Source organism: Pipistrellus hanaki, assembly GCF_964339955.1.
Source record: "Pipistrellus hanaki genome assembly, chromosome: 13".
In the NCBI taxonomy this organism is placed as follows: domain Eukaryota; kingdom Metazoa; phylum Chordata; class Mammalia; order Chiroptera; family Vespertilionidae; genus Pipistrellus; species Pipistrellus hanaki.
In genome coordinates this window covers 38,415,134-38,428,621 of record NC_140515.1, presented here as the reverse complement: position 1 = coordinate 38,428,621, position 13,488 = coordinate 38,415,134, and the positions used below count along the sequence as shown (strand labels likewise).

The window sequence follows — 13,488 nt, the reverse complement described above, 5'->3', positions numbered from 1 at the left end:
CTGATTGTGATGGCGTGTGTGTGTGTGTGTGTGTGTGTGTGTGTGTGTGTATTGTGTTGGTTTTTTTATTTATATTTATTTATTTATTTATTTATTTATTTATTTTGTTTTAAAGATATATTTTATTGATTTTGTACAGAGAGGAAGGGAGAGAGATAGAGAGTTAGAAACATCGATGAGAGAGAGTCATCGATCAGTTGCCTCCTGCACACCCCCTACTGGGGATATGCCCACAACCAAGGTACATGCCCTTGACCGGAATCGAACCTGGGACCCTTCAGTCCCCAAGCCGACGCTCTATCCATTGAGCCAAACCAGTTTCGGCTGTGTTGGTTTTTTTAAATATACTTTTACTAGAGGCCCAGTGCATGAATTTGTGCATGGGAGGGATTCCTTGGCCTGGCCAGTAATCGGGACCATCTTGCCCAGTCCTATCGGGCCTGGCCAGCTGGGGGGAGGGACCGCAAGAGGTTGGCTGTGGGAGCGCATTGACCACCAGGGGGCAGCTTCTGCAATGAGCATCTGCCCCCTGGTGAGCAGTGTGTGTCATAGCAACTGTTTGTTCGGTTGCTTAGGGATTGATTGATTTCAGAGAGGAAGGAAGAGGGAGAGAAAGGGAGGAAAAGAGAGGAGGTTGGGGAGAGGGAGAGAAAGAAAGAGAGAAACATCAATGATTAGAAAGAATAATTGATTGACTGCTCCCTGCACATCTCATACTGGGGATTGAGACCACAATTTGAGCATGAGCCCTGACCAGGAATCCATACATGACCTCCCAGTTCATAGGTCGACACTCAACCTCTGAGACACAAAAACTGGGCTGCTATTATTTTTATAAAAATTATGCATGCTTGATACATACTTCTCAAGCAATATAAACTTTAAAAATAAAGCAACAAATTACCCAATTTTCTTATCATATAAAAATAACTTGTGTTGAAATTAGGTGAACATTCTATGCCTATATTAACAGCTTAATTTTTTCATTGAGTAACAAGTTATTGACTACTAATTTAGTTGCCCAAAGAAAAACAGAACACATTTGTTTTAATCTAAATTGCCTGTCTCTACTGACAGATTTCCCAACAGTATTAATAAATCACTATCTTGTATTAAGTTGACAGAGCAAAATTTGCCAAATGCCCCGTACAATAGTTTTCTAGGAGTGCCCCCACCAATCTTGGGGCTCCACATCACATTACTGGATCCTGTGGAGGCTGTACATTTATTTATTTATTTATTTATTTACTTACTTACTTACTTACTGCCTAACTCCAGGAATTACATATTAATTCTCTCAAGATAATTTAGTTTAAATTGCATTATCATGTGAGATAAGGAGCAGTCCATCCAAACTTTGTGTTTATTTGCAGATTTGTTAGCCCTTTTTTCTGTACCTGACTTTCAAATCAATGATAAAATTGCTTTAAAGGGAGAGTGGAGCCAAGGACAGCTACCTCTCAACTGACCTCAAGCTATGAATAAATACTCTTTGGATATAATATTTTAATCTGTTGTCATTGTCCCATATTTAATCATATTTATTTATTTATTTAAATATATTTTATTGATTTTTTACAGAGAGGAAGGGAGAGAGATAGAGAGTTAGAAACATCGATGAGAGAGTCATCGGTCAGCTGCCTCTTGCACACCCCCTACTGGGGATATGCCCGCAACCAAGGTACATGCCCTTGACCGGAATCAAACCTGGGACCTTTCAGTCCGCAGACTGACGCTCTATCCACTGAGCCAAACCGGTTTCAGCTAATCATCTTATTTAAACTGATGTCATAGGATATGTACTTACCTGGGTTTTTGTTGTTGTTTGTTTAAGTCAAGGCAGACTTTGACAGCGTTAGTGAAACCATAAATACCCTTGATTATGCCTACATTACTTTTTAAATGCTTATAATGGGTTGATAATATGATCCTGAATTTTACTGGAATGTGACATCAGACACATTGGTTTGTAATTTCCAGAAATTTACCTATTTTGTTTTATATCTCCAGTCATTAGAAATTTCTTTAGTTTTCTTTATTTTTCAAAGATAATGATTCTGAGTAGTAAATTAAATGGTGCTATAGTAGTCAGCATGCGGTACCATAACGAAATTAAGACTGGGTGTCTTAAACAATAGAAATTTATTTTCTCAGCCTGGAGACTAGAAGGCCAGCAGGGTCAGTCCAGTGAGGGCTGTCTTCCTGGCTTGCAGGTTGCCACCTTTTCACTGTCTTCACATGGTGGAGAAAGGTGGGGAAAGGGGAGCAGGGAAATCTTTCTCTCTCTGCCGCCAACTACTATCAGATTAGGGTCCCTCCCTTATGACCTCATTTAATTTTAATTATCTCCTAAAGAACCTGTCCTCAAATACAGTCACATAGAGAGTTAGGGTTTCAACATATGAATTGGGGGGTAACCATTTTAGTACAAAGCAGTGGACCCAGGGTTAAAAAATTTAATCTCTCTTGATTGTAGAGTCTTAGTCACTGCATTTACAGCCTTCCTTAGGCGCCATCTTACCTACCCTAACCTACCATAAACTGTATTTATTCTCGCTTTTCAGTGAAACAAAACAATAGTTTTGATTTTTCTATTCTTGGTATTGAAACTAATATTCCCCAAACTTTTCAGAAGCTTTAATATATGCATCACGAATTCCAGAGTGAGAATGATAAGGCAAGCCTGGCACTTACAGTATGCTATATTTGCCCAATTCAATTATAAATTCTTCATCTTGTTTTTAATTATTTGCTCATATGTCTTTAACATACCTACTGACATTTCCCATATATACAATGTTAGTTTTATTCCCCAGGTTACAATATGCTCTTTTTAAGGATGAGGATAGAGAATACTGACACTGCCTAGTTCTTCATAATTTTGAGAGAATTAGAGAATATATATTTTTCTATGCATCCTTTCCCCCTATTTCTTTTTTAAATTGAAGTATAATTACAGTAAAAAGCACAGACTTTAAGTGTGTAGTCTTGAATTTTGGCAAATATACACACCCATGTAATCTTTTCCCCAATCAGGACAGAAAAGGATCCCATCACTCTAGCAAGTTCCCTCAGGTCTCTTTTCAGTCAGCCGTCCTGTCCCCAGGGACAGCCTATATTCCCATTTCTCTCACCATAAAGTAACTTGGCCTGTCCTAGAACTTTATAAAAATGGAATCATACAGTATATGCTCTTGAGACTTAACTTTGTTCAAAATAATATTTTTTAGATTTGTGTATATTGTGTATATTAATGGTTCATTCTTTTTATTGCTGAATAGTATTTCATTATAGTATGAATGTACAACAGTTTGTTTATCCATTTTCTTATTGATGGACATTTGCATTTCTGGGTTTTTGGTTCTTACAAATAAAGCTACTATAAACATTCTTAGATGGGTCTTTTGAAATTTCTCTTGGGTAAATAACTGGAATGGAATTGTGGGATTATAGGGTAGGTCTCCATATATCTTTGATTAGCTGGCTGACTTCCTTAGCACATTGATTGAATACTGGGCTTCTATCCACTCTTTTGCCAGCCCTGTTAAATACTTGTACTGTTTCCCATGTTTCAAACAGTTCTGATTACTTTTTATTTCAAAGGCTTAAAAAGCTATAGTTATTTTACACTTTTCATCTATCTTCAGGGTTTTTTTGCTGAATAGCAGACTTAAGATGAGTGGTGGACAGATGAGAAAACTGAGTGTCAGTTTTATTAGACTTGAGATGCTTCTATTCTGGTTCTAGTCCTTTACATTTCATACAGAGTTTATCATTCATCTACTGAAGATAGGATTACCACTATAAGGAGAATATTTTATTTTTAGTCCTGATTATATTGCTTTATCTTGCTTAATGTCAGTGGCATACTGGATTCCTTAGGATCTTATTGTTGCAAAGACTTCAAATACTCCCGCCCTCACCCCCTCTTTCTCATGAACTAGATCCTAATAATTATTTATTTTGTAAAATATAGCATGTGCAGAACTTTGGGACATGGTTATGTTTTAAATTCATATATATTTAATGGCAAAGCAATACATCTTAAAACTGTTGAAAGTATAAATTAATTTTATCTCACCATCTAGAAAAACTAGATATAATGATTATTGTTAAAGAATATTTGTTAATATTTATTCTTGCACATTTTGATAGAGAATGTTTGATCTTGATGCATCCTGTATGACTCTGAATACTGCCTTTAGTTAAAAATACATTTGGGGGGCTGGCAAATTTCTACTTGTTTACTCAGGAAATTTTATTTCTTTCATATAAAAAATTTCTAAAACTGTTAACTCATTTGTCTTTTATAACTTTTATTTTCATGTGTTTTAGGAAGCAGTTCAGGTACTTTTGAAGCATTCTGCAGATGTTAATGCTCGAGACAAAAATTGGCAAACCCCTTTACACATAGCTGCTGCTAATAAAGCCGTAAAGTGTGCTGAAGCTTTGGTACCTCTTCTGAGTAATGTGAACGTGTCTGATCGAGCAGGGAGAACTGCATTACATCATGCAGCTTTTAGTGGACATTGTGAGGTAGGTGATATTCAACTAGACAATGGTGCTCTTCCTCTAAGACAGTGGTTCTCAACCTTTCTAATGCCACAGCCCTTTAATACAGTTCCTCATGTTGAGGTGACCCCAACCATAAAATTATTTTTGTTGCTACTTCATAACTGTAATTTTGCTACTGTTATGAATCGTAATGTAAATATCACCGATGGTCTTAGGTGACCCTGTTAGCGGTTCTCAATCTGTGGGAAGTCCTCCCACTCCCTCAACCCAATTATTAATGAACTTGCCTTTTTAGCCATTCCTTAGTTCATGATAAAAGCAAGCAAAAATATTTATCTTGGTAATTTAGTCTAATTTTACTATGAAAGCCTTTAAACTTCTTTCATAACTCATGATATAACTTTCTCAAATTTAGAAATTTATTTATCAGATGCAGCCCATGCACTTACTTGATTTTCATAGTCAACCTGGGGAGATAGGAGAACACTGCCAACTAGAACACAATGTGAAAACTGTGTTCTGTTATTGGAAAAATAGTCTCAGAAGACAAAAGTTTATTGTGCTCCCAAGAATAGAATAGCAAAGGAAGATGGGGTTTAGAAGACATTTTCTTACGGTTTATTATCAATATTTAGTCAAGAATTCTTTGTTGACAGACCATCAAAAGAAAACAATTTAAGAAAATAAGTATTTAATTGTCTTATGCAGCAAGCATTATCTAATGTTAGATGTTATCATAGCAAAGAGTAGAGCTTATGTGTACAGAGAAGACTTAAAAAAAAAAAAAAAAAAGCAGCAAAACACAGATTTAGAAGAACCTTTGAGGCCAGCTTGTCTAGTCCTTCATTTTTATTGTAGACACAAAAACTAAAGGAGGTAAAGTGACATTCCCAAGATTCTCTGGCTGAGAGCTAATGGCTGCAGAGTTATTTTCACTATCCTTCTCTGTCTTTGCAACAAAGAATTCTTGCCTCCACTGCAGTTAAGATCACAAGATGCATCCCTTTTAGGAATCTGGAATGCCCTTTGCACTGGGGGAACTATTGAAAATATGGTTAGACATAACAGAAATATTATTCTTGGTATATTATGAAGTAAGTAGACTGCAGGGACTTTCAGGACTAATCATGGTATGGACAGCACACTTGTGTTTGAATTAAATTTAAGGCACTTCTGGAATAAGAATGTGCTTTTTATTTTAATAACACTTTGGGCTATAAAGTAAGGCTTAAAACCCATTTTTGAATATTTCATTTTTACAAACTTGTACTTAGTTGTCCATAAAATACCAGGACACAAATTGGCATCTTTAAAAGATACTGAAACATGTGAAAACTTTGTTCATATTTTGTCCTGTCACTTATTGAATTATGCTAAAGGGTCTTTAGCATTTAGTATAGCTTCTTTATAAAAGTGCAGAAATTCAGTGCCAGATAGATTAAGATGAGTATTCATCACAAAGGATATTCATGAACAGTTGTACTTCTGAATTTTGATAACTGTGTTATTGTCATTCCAGATGGTCAAACTACTCCTGTCTAGAGGTGCCAATATTAATGCTTTTGACAAAAAAGATAGACGAGCTATCCATTGGGCAGCTTATATGGGTAGGTACTTTTAAAATGTATTCTTTTACATTGCGTATTCAGGAAAAGTTGTGCATTTTTGTTCTTCTGCTTGATGCCCAAGTGGAACCATCTTGGTAGTATGGAGGTTTGTCAGAACAGAAGGGCATGGGTTCAGTTCTCCTGAAAGCTGTTTGAAAATAAGTCTGTTTACTTTTGAAGGGAGCAACATAATAAACACAAGCCTGAGATAATTTAAATTAGTGTTTATAAAAGTCCATACTCCTACCCATCCTTGTTTTTATGGGAATTTAGGTAGAAGGTATGAAGATGCATTAGGAAGCCTATTATTTTTGGCCAAGCACTGGGTTAAATAGGCACCAATAGTAATTTCACAGAAAGAAACAGTATAGGCTTTTCTGTTGTAACATGATATATGTGGTTTTGGAAAAATCTTAGGATCTGCAAAATTGCATCTAGGAACTAATAGAGCTCATCAGAAAATAGCCCTGGGACAGACCACCAAAACTTATGCAACTTTGTGGCCAAAATACTAACAAAAATCATTAATTGTGCTCTTGAAGTAACTTGGCCAGCCAGTGAGGAAGCAGATCACCATACCTCAGGGTACTTTAAAATGCACAGACAGAGCAGAGTAGAAATGTTGTCTTGTAGGTGAAAGTGAATCTCTAAGATGGAGGAAGTACAGCCTGCCACAAACCTTGCAAGTCCTACAAGGCTGGGGTTGTGCCTCTGGGAAGAAGCCATGGATAAAAGCTTTTTGAAATAAAACTGAAAGAATTCCTCCTTCCTCTGCAGCCGTGGAGCTCAGAGATTTTTCTCTTCCCACCAAAGGGTGTCTGTCTTTCAGCTTCCACTGTTCTGGCTCCTCTGGCTTAGGCAGACTTGTATATGGACTGACATATCTTCTATATAATTCTGGTATTCCCTGATTTACCATTCACATACCTGACATCTAGCTAGTCACCTTTCTTACAGGCCTATTATTCTCTGCTCTATGTTTTATCTTTTTTTATATTTCACTTAAAAATAAAAGAGTAAAGGAAGATTTAGAGGAAGATTATTCATTTTAAAACTTAAAATTTTGAAATATGAAAATACAAGAAAACAACTTAAACCAGTTATCAGTAACCCTAAAGTCTAGGAAAATCCTTTGCTTATAGTAGAAATAACCACAAGCAGTAGAATCCATCTTGAATAGCAAGTCTAACCATTAGTGTGGGTGTAAAGAAAGTAAAAAATGAAGGCTAATATCATTGTTATCTGGTCCCTATTTTGAAAACCAGAAGCTGAAAATCTTGGTCTTTTGGTGTTTGTCTCATACCAAAGATTTGTGCCTCTGGTTATGTAATGGGTAATTCTTCTGTTCACTGACGGTGTGCATCGAGCATGTCAAACTCAAAGGCTAACATGGGCCAAACAAATGAGGCATGCAGCCCGTGGGTCGCAAGTTTGACATGCTTGATGTACAACCAGAAGCAGGTCTCCCATGGCATCCTAACTTCCCCTCCTCACAGCCCACAGATTTTAAATCTTAGAAATTTTTCTGAATATTCTAATGTAGCTTATTCTTAAATGCAGCTTAGAAATAGCTAGTCTGTGTGATTTAAATTTTACACCTCATGTGAAAGGGTTTATACATTAAGCAAAGTGCATTAGGCCTTTTACCTCCAAAGAATTAAACTTGACTAACAGCTGTTTCCATGAGATTGAAAGCCAGGGGATTTTATAGGTTATCTCTAAAATGGAGCTCCCAGAATAGCTGGGTGTGTGTATCTTACTGGCCCTGAGATATCTTTGTTTTCCTTCATCTCCTAAATATCTCACTTTTCAGGCCAATTGTGAATTGTAAAAGGTATTCTGTGTTTTTTGGACCTCACTGTCCATTTAATTTTTTAGCATAAACATTCAGAAATTCATAATTCTTTTTCCCCTGTCTCTTCCTTTTAGCATGGAAAGAGGAGTATTGACACATTGTTTCTAAAACTATTCAGCTGTTCTAGGCATCAGGATTAAAGAGAGCTAAACATGAAAGTAGGGAGCTCTCAACCTAATAGCAAGCTTAAGTCCAGGTCATTGTCACCTCCAGGTTATATTCAGAAAATCTGTCAATATTGGGATAAGAGACATTAGGATTACATGTATTAATCTTACATAATTTATTTCCCACAGGCGTTCTTGTTTGTCCTGGCCTTCTTACCTCCTGGTTGATGCTTCCCTTACTTTTCTGTTAGGGTCTATTCTTACCCTATGCTACTATTGAGTTCTCTGTCAAGTGTTCCCCTGTCCCACCTCTGTCCCCAGAATGAATTGATCATTTAACATTCCCTACCCCATTTTTGCTTCTACCGCGAACCTTCATTTAAAATCCCTTTTAAGCATTCATCTTTTCTATTGCTTTCAGTACTTTTAGCAATATCCAACCAAGCTCTACCTCAGGTCACCTTACCGTGATGACAGACATAAAAGGTACTGAATAAATATTAATTACCTTGATTAGCAACTCATTATTTCTTCTTGAAGCAATGCATAATTTGAATGAATTTAAAATGACATTTTTTTTCTCCCTCCTTTCCTTTTCATAAAAACTTATAAATTCTAGGCATAGCTCATTTTACTTTTTTTATACATTCATGAACAACAGAAGAAAAAGTAGGACATTTTCAAAATTCCTGAAATATCCTACCTAATAAAAGAGTAATATGCAAATTAACCACCACTCTGCTACACCCAAAAACCATGCCCACCAGCCAATTAGTGTGAATATGTAAATTAACCCCAACCAAGATGGCTGCCACCACAGAGAGGAGGAGGGAGGCTTTTGTTTCCCTGACAATGGAGGAAGCCAAACTTTCCACACACCTTGGCCAGCCCAGGCCTCCACTCAAGGATACAAAGTTTCAATTATAGAAGATCATGAATCCCAAGAAAAATGGCAGCAGCCACGGAGCTGGAGAGAACAGGCTAGGGTTGCTCCTGGCAACAAAGGAAGCCAAGCTTTCCACCTGCCCTGGCCCACCTCAGCCTCCATTCCAGGCTACAAAGTTTCAATTATAGAAGGTGAATAAATTCCAACAGAAATGGCTGCCACCACTGAGCTAGTTTCGAGGCTACAAAATTTCAATTTTAGAAGATAAATATATTCCAGATACCAGGGCCTCCACTTGGATCGCCGGGGGGGGCATGGCTACAGGCCCCTCGCCCAGGCCGCCCCATGCCCCAAGGAAACCCCCTCCCTGATCCTGGACACCCTTCAGGGCAAACCAGCTGGCCCCACCCTTGCAACCAGTCCTCTATCCTATCTAATAAAAGAGTAATAGGCAGATTGACCATCACTTCAACACAAAAGATCAAGATAGCTGCCCCTATGTAGTCAAAGATCCTGCCCCCATGTGGAAACAAGATGGCCACAAGATGGCCAGCAGGGGAGGGCAGTTGGGAGGGACCAGGCCTTCAAAGGAGGGCAGTTGGGGGCAATCAAGCCTGCAGGGGAGGGAAGTTGGGGGCAAACAGGCTGGCAGGAGAGCAGTTAGACATCAATCAGGCTGGCAGGGCAGTGGTTAGGGAGTGATCAGACTGGCAGGCAGAAGTGGTTAGGGGCAGTCAGGAAGGCAGACAGGCGAACAGTTGGGAGCCAGCAGTCCTGGATTGTGAGAGGGATGGCCCACTGCCCAGAGTGGAGAGGGTGCAGGCTGGGCTAAGGGACACTCCTCTCCCTCCATGCACGAATTTCATGCACCAGGCCTCTAGTAGTGATAATATTTATCAAATTCACATTGCAGAGATATACTTTTTTAAAAGAATGTTGTTGATTACTGAATTATGGATACTGTGTACATGATAAATGGATGCCATTTTTTAAAATACACGCTGATGAATTAAATGAAGTCTAATCCCATTGGTAGCAGCATTCTGTACATTGACAAGAAAAACACATACTTGAAGGCAGAGGGTTCACCCAGCTAGAACAGTATCACTTATTTCACTCTAGAACTTTCTTTCCTTTTTTCTTTTAAATAAGTTACCTCCAAGCTGGCTGTAGCTAGTTTGGCTCAGTGGAGAGAGCATTGGCCTGCATACTGAAGGGTCCCCGGTTCAATTCTGGTCAAGGCCATGGTGCTGGGTTGAGGCTCAATCCCCAGTAGGGGGCATTCAGGAAGCTGCCAATCAGTGTTTCTCTCTCATCATTGGTGTTTCTATCTTTCTATCCCTCTACCTCCTCTCTGAAACAATAAAAATATATATATTTTTAAAACTGTTTATGTTTGTATATCCTGGATGTTGTAAGTTCTGATTTTCACTGCTTTACAATAAAATCAAGTAACTGTCTTTCTAGGGCCATGGATTAGAAAGTAATGTGTAGTGAGGGATCTTTTGTACCAGTTAATACTCTTATATGATAGTCGCATGTTATTTGGCACCTAATTGTTATTTTTTTCCCTAAAAATATCATTAAATTTTTTTTTTCATATTGAGAAAGAGAAAAAAATAAGTGAAAGTATTCACTTTAATTGATAATTTATATATGAACAACTAAATCTACTTGACCCTGTGTGTCTTGTAATATGCTTAACTAATTTTGTTAAGAGAAGAGGCCTATGTTTGAAGGCTTCAGTTTTACAGTTATTAATTAATAGTTCTTGTGAAGGGATATAAAAACCAAGATCATGAGTAGTTTATTTAATGTAACATAATTATTGAGTGCCTGTTTTGTATATAGCACTGTTCTCAGCCCCATGGAATATAGCAAGAAGTAAAACTTAAGAGCATTCAGTATTTTCCCCTGAAGAAAGATATTTGGGAAGCTAATACATAAAAGCAATTAAAGAGTTAAATACTTATTCAAATTTAAGAAACCTTACAAGATATTATATGCTTATTAGATGGTACTTACAGATACATGGTGTTTGGGGCTGAAAGGGCTTCTGGGTAAGAGAGGTGGTTGGTCAGGGAATATGGGAACTGACATGGGCCCTAAGTGTTAGTAGCAATGTTTGAAAAGAGACATCCAAGCAGAACATTCCACACAATGAAGGAATCCCATGAACAGAGGCACAAAGGTGGGAAGGAAAATGAAAGGAGAAGGCACTGTATAATCTAATCTGATTAAATTTGAGAAGATATAAAAGAAGAATAGTGGTTCTCCCATCTTTCAGATCCATGTTCCCTTCTTGGCCTCCATGTGTGGTTGGGTGGTGCTGAGACTAGTTCTGACTAATGAATTGAAAGCAGCATCACCTCTATGACTCTGCAGCTTATTGCCCCTCTGGCACAGTGACCAACCACCTTCAAAATGGGGTCAGCTGCATCAGCCTAGGTGCTTAAATGACTGAGAAGAGCTCTCTTGCCAAGCTATTATAGTCTTAATGAGAAATAAAACACTAAGCTACTGAGATTTGGGAGTTGATTATTAAATGCAGTATATATAATCTAGCCTATCCTGTTTGATACATGGCTGAGTAACAAACTATTATAAGTTGATTAAGAACATCTTGTGGACATACCAGAGGAAAAGAGATTTTTAGCTGCATGTTTTAAATACCTAGCATTCTTAAGAAACAACCTCAAGTCACTTCCAAATTTCCAAGTAGAAGATTTTACTAAGGAAGAGAAACATAAATTAATGTCTTACACTAAACATAAAAAGTTAACCTCAGAATTTGAAAAGGCATTAAAACAACCTTGAAAACAACAAGGTCTAGGCAAAAGAATTAAAGATTGCCGGGTTATCATTGGATTAAGTAAAATTAAATGTTTTTATAATTATTACCTCTGTCAACATTTATTTAAAAGTATGCTGGCTCTAGCTGGTTTGGCTCAGTGGATAGAGCATCAGCCTGTGGACTGAAGGGTCCCAGGTTCGATTCCAGTCAAGGGCACATGCCCAGGTTCCAGGCTCGATCCCCAGTAGGGGGCGTGCAGGAGGCAGCCGATGGATGATTCTCTTATCATTGATGTTTCTATCTCCCTCTCCCTCCTCTAAAACCAATAAAAATATATTTTAAAAATAAGTGTGTGTGTGTTTTTTAAAGTATTCTGAATTCTTTATATTTTTCTTCCATTCTGTCTGTGGTTATAATGTGATTTATTGGTAACTTGTCATGCATTATCTATTTAATTTGCATTTTTACCTTCCTTTAAAGATGTTCAGGATTATATTCATTTTTCATATGCTGATCTATTTATTTTTTCTTCATAAACACATTTTCAGGTCACATTGAAGTAGTGAAATTACTTGTGTCACACGGAGCTGAAGTGACGTGCAAGGATAAGAAGTCTTACACACCTCTTCATGCTGCAGCCTCTAGTGGAATGATCAGCATAGTCAAGTACCTTTTAGACCTTGGAGTTGATGTAGGTCTATAGACAGCATTATAAAGGAGTAAAGAATTTTGTATGTTCGTAATTTTACTCTTGGTGGAAGTTACTTCAGATTTGAAAATATGATTTTATACAGTAGTCTTTATGTCTTTTAAACAGGTATAATTATAGTCCTTTACATAATATATAGTGCACTGATATCTGATGAGTCAAAGTAGATGAAGAGGTAAAATACATTTCAAAGGTGAATGTTCAAATGACAAGTTTTTACTTTTCCATCGTATTCCAGGCTCTGTAGCTCCATTTCAGCTATGAAAACCAGCAGATCAGAAATACGTGAATTATTTTTTCTAAGTGGGTAGGTTATGGTTAGTCTTATTTTCCCACTTAGTCTAATATTCCCTTTAAATGACTGTAGCAGTTCACATTACAGGATGTTGGCAAGAGCTAGGCAGGAAAACTAGAGTTTCTTGCCCATCAATAATAAATATTTGGTTAGGAAGGGTTGCTGCTTTATCTGAATATATTTGATCCTGGAATTATAGCTTAGAATACCTGTAGCTTTCACAGGCCATCCTTTTAAGCAGTAGTGCTTTTTACCCAAGAATATAATTATTCTAATTTTAAGAACAGTTCTGACAACCTCATCTGGTTCTTAAAACATAGATTTTAAAAGCAGCCAATTAGGAGAGAAGGTAAGTCTGTGCTAGAGGAAGGCAGTTTAGATCAGACAGGAAAGAGGTAGGTAGTAGTCTTCTGGTTGGGCAAATAATACATGGTGACTGTAGAGCTCAATAGACTTAATTTAAGGACTGTGGGAAGCACTTTGCCTAGAGCAAACAAGTAATTACTAAAGTGTGGGGATCTTGAAAAGTCGCAGAAATCTAAATACATTTTTAGGCATCTCAACAGTTTCTGTACCTCTATTTTCAACAGTAACATAATGCTTTAAAAGGCTCTTGATCTAGATAAATGAGACAACCTTGTTTCTGATATCTGTTCCAAGTTCCTTTCTGATGCAATTTTCAAAGCTTATTTTGACAGTAAAATAACATTTGTTCACACT

The 13,488-nt window shown here is 37.4% G+C and overlaps 1 protein-coding gene across 9 annotated transcripts in view; it reads left to right on the top strand.

The window, feature by feature from the left end:
* Positions 1–13,488, top strand: part of ANKRD28 (ankyrin repeat domain 28) — a gene marked incomplete at its 3' end in the record, with an annotated part of 121,413 nt that overhangs the window by 69,418 nt on the left and 38,507 nt on the right. For all 9 annotated transcript variants that reach the window (XR_014796726.1, XM_084903293.1, XM_084903297.1 and 6 more), the window contains 3 exons: positions 4,336–4,536; positions 6,035–6,122; positions 12,313–12,455. Coding sequence is in view for 8 of the 9 variants with exons in the window: in XM_084903293.1 (XP_084759419.1) it covers positions 4,336–4,536; positions 6,035–6,122; positions 12,313–12,455 (432 nt within the window). The remainder of the gene's footprint in view (positions 1–4,335; positions 4,537–6,034; positions 6,123–12,312; positions 12,456–13,488) is intronic.